The sequence below is a fragment of the Styela clava genome, chromosome 4, assembly GCF_964204865.1.
Source record: "Styela clava chromosome 4, kaStyClav1.hap1.2, whole genome shotgun sequence".
NCBI lineage: Eukaryota > Metazoa > Chordata > Ascidiacea > Stolidobranchia > Styelidae > Styela > Styela clava.
This window is the reverse complement of record NC_135253.1, coordinates 12,925,588-12,933,883: the sequence shown is the minus strand read 5'-3', so window position 1 is coordinate 12,933,883 and position 8,296 is coordinate 12,925,588. Positions and strand designations below refer to the sequence as shown.

The 8,296-nt window shown below is 36.0% G+C and overlaps 1 protein-coding gene across 1 annotated transcript; it reads left to right on the top strand.

Moving 5' to 3' along the window:
- Positions 1-401: 401 nt before the first annotated feature.
- Positions 402-7,647, top strand: LOC144421975 (uncharacterized). Its single transcript, XM_078111617.1, has 7 exons — positions 402-456; positions 999-1,121; positions 1,702-1,836; positions 2,539-3,835; positions 4,201-4,353; positions 5,111-5,279; positions 6,289-7,647. Exons 1-7 carry the CDS (start codon positions 402-404, stop codon positions 7,645-7,647), a joined length of 3,291 nt encoding a protein of 1,096 aa, XP_077967743.1.
- Positions 7,648-8,296: the final 649 nt, after the last annotated feature.

Below are 8,296 nucleotides of genomic sequence, written 5' to 3'. Positions count from 1 at the left end.
AGGCTTTTTTCATTCATTTTTTTAAGCAAATAAATAGCATTTGAAACTTGACTACATTTTTAAACGGGTTTTAGTAACTACTGAAAGATGTCAGTCGTTCAAAATGAGATAGCTATCCAAGAAGCGTGTGAAAGTTTCAACGCTAATTGGAGGGAAAGAATAAAAAGGGAAAAATTTTGGCAACAATCATACAATTCCTATCTAATTATGTGTCTAGTTTTTTGTTTCAGAATATATATCCCTATTTGAAACTTCTTGAAATGAATTCTGCATTTGAAAAAAAACAACGCAGATTTGAAAATCCTAATTATATATTTATCATAATTTACTTTCAGAATTCCGGTTAATTTCTCAACGTTATTTGTTTAAATAATTTGTTACAAATTATGTGTCTAAGAAATATGAAAAGCTGCCTTTTGTTGATAGCATTCCTCGGATTTTTTGAAATCAGTGAAGGTTTGTTTCATTGCATTATCTCTCTGTGAGGTATATTTCAGTAAATTTTGTGTACGGTGTATATTCACGGCGTTTCAGATTGGCACACCGCTTTAACTCAACTCAATTGCCGTATCAACCATGTAATGAATTCGACAGTATATATATATATGTGAGGGATAGAATAGGATTTACACATTAATCCAGGGGGAGAGAAAAGCCGATATGACGGTTTAATCATACGGCGTCCGGTTACCAGTCTATTTCGGGTATGTTATTTGCTTTCGGAAGCATGGAGCCGTAAATGAACAGCGGTTACGTGAACCATCCTACGGCGGCGGGGAATGTAGCAATCTTCTCGCACATATCTATCTCCGCATGCACCTGAAAACACACGCAGGGTAATCAGAGGTGCGGTGGCGAGCGTTTTCCTAACGCTTGGCACGATGCGCCACACCGCCGTTTGATACCCTGAAAATACTGAAATCAAACAGCAACATTTGAAATGTTTCGTTCTATGTTTTATGACATAAATATATAAAATTTATAATTTCGTTTTTCAGTTACTGCATACAACGAAGTAAGCATTCAAAAAGCTTGTCGATCCGAGGATGGCTTCCATTTTTGCAAACAAAACAACGAATGCTTACCCAGGGACCTCATATTTCCGAAACGCTGTGATCAAGGTTAGTGGAGCAAACTCGTCGAGGTTTAAGTATTACTATTGGCTATGTCAACCCCATACCAATCTCTCTAATTACATAACAAGTGCCCTATATCAGTTTAGTCGTTTAGTCCAGGCTGTGAATTGAACAAAATTTATACCTGACTTTAAATTCCGAGACTTTCCAAATACGACTCCGACGCCCAAATCGTGGTTGACAAAAAAAGTCGACTCCAACTACCAACCCTAGATTGATGTAACTTTCGACTTCATCTCCCAACCCTCAATAATACCAAAATTTAACTGCAAAAACTTGGTGTGTGTTATGCTCCTTCATTGACTATTGAGGATGCTTAGTCGAATTGATAAGTAGGCTATTGGATTCCACAAGGAATTTTGACTTTGGTTACCGTTAAAAGTCCAAAATTTCGACTCACTACTTTGGAGCATTTAAAATATATTGTCTGTCTCCTGGGATTCTAAAATACAGGATCACTTGAACTTTAATCTCAATGCAAACCATGTTAATACTTGTAATAGCCATGGTGTCTTGTCGGTATCACTGCGAGTAAAATTCATAATCTTTGCTGTAACAAACACAGAAAATATAACTTGCAACGATGATGAATTTGAATGTCGAGTAAACCTAATATGTGTGAGAAGGGAATTTTTGAACACGGCCGAAGGTTGTATGGAAGAAAATAAAGAATGGCTCATTTTACCGTGTCGGGAAGAAGGTAAGCCTCTTTGAACAAATGAAGAAATCATATGTGTCTTTGAATACAGTTATGTTATTTTCAAATAAGTAAAGGTCGTATGTAATTGAATAATTAATTTGCCCTCATTAATGCAACGTTTTCCAACCCGGAAAGAATTCCTTCCCACCGAAGATTTTGAAGGTTTTAGGGGAACAAATATCGCTTTGTATTTGCGTGAATCATTACTAATATTTTTCACTCATTTACTATTGTAATGCATACATTAAAAACTACTCAAAATGTACAAAAGCCAGAGTACAAGTTGCACGTATCACAAAGAAATGTTACATTAGAGATTGAATAACGAATGCAAATAGAATTTTTTACGCATAGTGGGGGAGGAATGGAGAGAATAAAACGAGGACAAGGGGGGGTCATAAAATGATTGTATCAATACAATGAAATAAGATCGTTTTGCACGTCTTCACCGATTTTTTTTTTGTTCCAGGGCGGTGACAGCCTCCTGAGTATGTTTTTATTGATATTAGAGTAGGAGCCTCGATCGTATTTTCAAACTCCCCTGGTCGGGTGGGTTTTTAGTTGACCACGCATTCTCGCCACAAAAGGCATTTAACGTGCCATAGCTATAGTTGTTAGACTATAAGTTGGTCGCATTTGGTATTTTCACCGACTTCACAACTAAAGCACTTATAACGTATTTGTGTTATTCTCTACTCTTAGAATACACTTGCCCAAACAGCAGAATATGCCTTCCGAGGTGGAAAGTTCGTGACAACAACATGGACTGCTTCTCATATAAAATCAATGACACAAGCGATGAAGAAGCATTGTTGAAATGTGACTTGGACAAAGAATTCAATTGCCCCATATCAGGAAGATGTATACCCAGAGAATGGGTGATGGATGGATCAAATGACTGTTCAGACTTTAATAAAACAACTCCGCTATCTAGTGATGAGAGATTACCTTTCATATCATGCGACAGTAAAACGGAATTTCGTTGCCCGTCGTCGGGTCGTTGCTTGCGCAGATATCGAGTGAGAGATGGGTACAATGACTGCAATGATGAATCAGATGAGACAAGAGATTTGATGACTTGCACCAATGATACTGAGTTCCAATGTGAAGACAACGGGAGGTGTATTCCTAGGTCTTGGGTGTTGGATGGGACAAAGAACTGTAAAGATGGGAGCGATGAAATTCCAACTGTTTACGAATGGTGCAATTCAGATGAATTTCTCTGCCATAACACAGTAAGATGCATTCCATTGAAATACCTTTGTGATGGCATGAATCATTGTGGCGATTGCAGTGATGAAATAGAAGCATGTGATGAACCAAGAATGTGGCGATGCGAAGATGATGATGCAGTTTGTATACCACATGCCTACGCGTGCGATACGTATGATGACTGTCCAGGCGGCAAAGATAGTCCAGATAGAGCAACTGGATTTCGATGTAAAATTCAAGCTAATGGGTTGGAGGAAGTGTCATGTTTGATTCCGCAGTGGATGTTGCATGATTCTAATGCAGTCTGCCCAGATAATTCAGATGCATGCTACGATAACCGAACGTTTACTTGTGCGTATTGCGTTAGCGACATGACAATTATTTCAAAGAAACAAATTTGTGATGGAATGGTTGATTGTGCAGATTGGTCGGACGAATGCCTATGCATGAACGCGATAAATGGCAAAGACACCAAATTTGAATCAATATGCAACAATGTTTGCTTTGGCAGAAATGAAACAAAAAGTGAGAGATGTGTCAGAAATGAGGTATATTGTCCAGATGATGACAAGTGCATCCATCAATTTTTAGTATGTGACAATAACGAGGACTGTCCGATATCCGGCTTTGATGAGGGATCTTGCCAGAATATTACAGAAGTGACTTCAAGAAACGATAGCCTAAATGATTTTGAATGTGAAGTGTATTCTGATGCAATAGTGGCTATGTTTATACGATTTCAGTTATTTTCCTTTCTCACTGAAATTAATGTACATACAGCCAAAAGGTAATTATTTAATACTGGCGTAAACTAAATGCTGCATAATAAGTAGAAATTGTGTCTATTGCGTATTGATCTCATCATACTAAACAGAACACAAATACGTAATATACGACTTTCTTGAAGCATTTGCTATTTCGAATTTCTTGGCGGAACTTGGAACAGAATTCGAGGAACGAATATAAAACTAATATTCTTTACGGATATAATTATACCCAGCTGAACTAGTTTTCTACTTTCATTTTATTTATCTGTTAAGAGAATAAAAATTTCCAACAATTTTTATGACATATATGGCATTTACATTTACTACATTATACATACCTTATTTACTATCCAAGCCATAATTCACGATCAAAATTTGTTTTAAGATGTGATGGTGTTTTCGAATGTGTATTGTTCGATGATGAATGTGAAGCAGGATGTGATAATGTTCCTGAAATTTGCAATACATTCTTGAATCGTACAATGGAATGGCCACCGGAGCTGGTTGGACCAGACGTGGGTCCCATCAAATCTAGAATGTGAGGAATAAAACTGTATTGTATATATATCAATAAATAGGCAGTTTTATCAAACACCAAATCCTAAATTGAAGACAATGGCATATGTCCTGGTCATGTAATTCCATTCTATTAGGAGTGAAAAAAAATTCGCGTTTTGCCTGTACTGGAGACAGGCTTGTATTTTCAAATTCGCCGCCGAGTTGGAGCCTGTGGTCGAAGTCGGAATTTTAAATACCTCGGAGACTTAGTCTTTCAGACTTTGGAAAGTTTGGAGTTCCGTTTTTATACTTCAGTCTACTACCTTTAGAATGCTAGTAAACATCAAAATTGTTCACAGTAGTCGAAAAGACAAAAGATAAGTCGGACTCGGATAAGGTAGATTTTGTCAATCCGGAGTTAGAAATCGAAGCTAAAATGGGATTTTGAATGACTTGAATCAAAGTTTGATAATACTTTCCTTCGACTTCAGTATATAGCTAGACAAAATGATATTTAGTGTACTGTTACCGAAGAATTGTTTTTCGAGTCATTCGAACGAGTAGGCGAACCAATGGAGACTATGAGCATGAAGCGTTATTCACTCAATGGAAACGAATTGGACAACAATCTTTCAAGTGATCTCATTGTTCAAATTATTTTGATAACAAAATTTTAAGTACAGTATGCAATTTCCGTTCTAATGTCTCAACGTAAATGCATCTTAATTTTATACGATCTACTGCCTTGTTTCGCAATCCGTAAACCTTGTAAATTCATAAAATATCTTTGCATTTAGATGTCCGGGATATAACTGGGAAGATCCATATGGTTCCCTTAGTTTTGTTGTTGGTAAATCTATTTGCAATGGAATTAGTGAATGTCCAGATGGATCAGATGAAATATCGTGCAAAGGTAGATTTTACTGTGACGCCGGAGAAACTCTTTGGCCAACTGGAGCTAAACGGGTAACTCAATTTTCAAATGTGTTGAAATTGTTAATTCATTACTTCAAAATTTATATTTAATTTTGGTTTTAAAATTGAGTCTAATGTTTTATTCGGCAAATGATATCCGGTGGGACTCATTACTGTTTATTGTACACGTCAGTGGACATAACGATCGTTTTGCATATTATGCTGGCACTCTTCTTCTTCTTGTTGTTCTTGTTTTTTGACACGTTTTGTGAAAAGCCGCTTTTTTCTTTGATTACTGGACCAATTTCTCTGAAATTTTCAGTGGTTAAAGATGAAAATTTTTTTTAGAAGGCTATTACTTTCATTCATTTCAAACGTGACCATATATTTGAGCAAAGCTCTCTTGTTTGACTATAGCCTGGTGAGCGTATAAAAGCGTAAGAATAAGTAAGTGTACATAACATTCACAACAATCACAGGATGTTATTTTCCAAGCAAAATGTTTTCAAAAAATTACGTATAAACAGCACATATATACGATTACGTGCAAACTTGCGATTGTTAGAAACAAATAATTTCTCCCTATTGCTGTAACACTATGCAACTCATTATCCTACACTTGTATATATTTGAAATATCCACAATCAATCCAGGAAATGAGGTATACAATATATAGAACTTACTTTATATGTTCAAACTTTTCAACTGAACATATGTGAACTGAATGAGGGTACATTATGCCGTGTGATAAAATCAGGTTCGGCTCCTACTCAATACTTAAATCTGGTTCGAAAATTTTAGAAATTTCCATGTTTCGAATCTTCAGCATAATATTATAAGAGTAGCGACCATGTGCAATTACAAAAGCTGGTGAACCACCAGTCTTTCATATAGCAAGAGAGTGATGCTCAAATATATATATGGACATAAGGCAATCTGTCACAGTAGCTTAACGGTACCGTATCGCAGCTGAGCAGCAGATTTGAACTTCAGATGCGTCCAATTATTGACACAAATGCTGATTGATACAGATGGTAAAGCCCGGTATTTTTGTTCTTAGGTTGTCAGCATAGAAGAAAAAAAATATTGTGACGGCGTGATAGACTGTGTAGATTTCACAGACGAAGATAATTGCAGCTCGTTGACTCACTTTTATTGCGTTGGAAAGGAACCGCTTTTCGTTCCTATGAAAAGTGTTTTAGACGGAAAACGTGACTGCGAAGACAATTCTGACGAATGTCCAGCTTTTGCATTTGATGATAATCCATTCTCTTCACGAGACGAGATGATTAGTAACTCTTTTTTAAGGTACTTTATTTGGGTTATGGCATCGCTAGCTCTAATCGGCAATGCTTCGGTAATCATAGAAACATGCTATGCAGAAAGAAAAGAACGGCAGAGCTCTGGCCTTGGAGTTTGTAATAGAATTATGCTTCTTAACTTGGCTGTTTCTGATTTGATTATGGGCATCGCATTGGTTTTAATTGGGATTAAATCCTTTCAATTTTCTGGAGAATACTGCCAAGAAGAGAAAGCATGGAGAACTAGTTTATTGTGTAAACTAATTGGTGTTCTAACTGTTTTATCCAGCGAAACGTCTGTATTGATACTCGTTGCTTTAGCATATTTCCGACTAAAAGGTGTTTTTTGGCCACTAGAGGCAAGACTACTTAAAAAGAGAGTAGCTCTGATTGCATCTTTGTGTTCTTGGTTGGTTTCATTCTTGTTCGCAGTTACACCACTCATCCCCATTACAAATCAGACAATGATCACAGATGCACTAATAACATTTTCTCAATATTTTCAATCATCTACGGCAAATTGGAAAGAATTAAGCACATTCGCTGCTCGTCTTTCTACAATGACAAATTCTACAAAATATTATAGTAATACGTGGAAAGAAGTGGCTAGCGTACTCGAAAAACATGGGAGTCAGTATGACGTGCCACATATCATAGGATATTTTGGGTTTTTCAGTGCTCACGGGGTTTGCCTCCCACGTCTTTTTAGGATTACAAATGCGCCTCCATTACATGTTTTCTCGCTTTTTATCATTACAATCAATTTTCTTTGCTTGTTAATAATCATACTATTTTATTTGTTGATTTATCACGAATATATGAGGACCAGGCGATCGGTTGAAAATTTAGGGTCTGCTGGCGATGACAGAAGTAAAATTCTGCAAAGAAAAATCACAATTCTAATTGCTACTGATGTTTGCTGTTGGCTCCCAATTTGCATTATGACTTTTGTCAGTCACAACGGTATCTGGATTACTGGAGAAGTTTATGCGGTATCAGCTATTGTTCTCCTTCCCATCAACAGCTCTTTAAATCCCATTATTTATTCAAACATATTATCTAGTCGTTTAAATGCAATTCGTCTCTCTTTTGCCAGATTCACAAATAGATATTCGTAGGCCGTTCAATTCATCTTTATATTTAACCAACGCTATTTACTTAGAATTTAGATGATGTGAGCTTGTAAAATGTTTCAAAAATTTGGGTTGTTTTGACAAGATCGAAAACAACATAATTTGAGTTGAATATTTTAGGAATAAAACTGGCTATATGTACAGTGTAGACTGTAGATTATTTTTCTTCTTATTGTCAGTGAAAATTAACGTATATTCCTTGTGAATTTATTGTAGCCTATCTAATGCACCAGTACTGAATGAAAGTAAATTCATTAGTCTTGTACATTTATAATGCTACTTTTACATCATTGCACAATTATTGGATATTGGTATATTTTTTTGTTTCTAATCATCAGATTATATTTGATTCATATTTTGGCATGGGCTTACTCCGATTGTTTATGCGATTGCATTAAAAAAAATTAAAAATATCAGCTGAATCTTGAAGAAATACTGGAAGGCAAAACCTTATAATCTTATTATTGTGAATGTAGGAACTTGAACGTCTTCAGCGTCATATTAATTGTTTTTAATAAAGTAATTGCATTGTGTGTGATAAATTATGAGAACTGCACTAATAAAAATTTGTTTGAGTAAACGTCAATGAATTGGTGGGTTGTTTTAAGTAGAAGCATCAACATTAATGCCTGTA

Excerpts from the sequence above, each read along its gene's own strand:
- LOC144421975 (XM_078111617.1), top strand. The coding sequence starts at position 402 with ATGAAAAGCTGCCTTTTGTTGATAGCATTCCTCGGATTTTTTGAAATC. Across the intron at positions 1,122-1,701 it reads TCCGAAACGCTGTGATCAAG|AAAATATAACTTGCAACGAT; the intron begins GTTAGTGGAGCA and ends TAACAAACACAG. Across the intron at positions 1,837-2,538 it reads TTTACCGTGTCGGGAAGAAG|AATACACTTGCCCAAACAGC; the intron begins GTAAGCCTCTTT and ends CTCTACTCTTAG.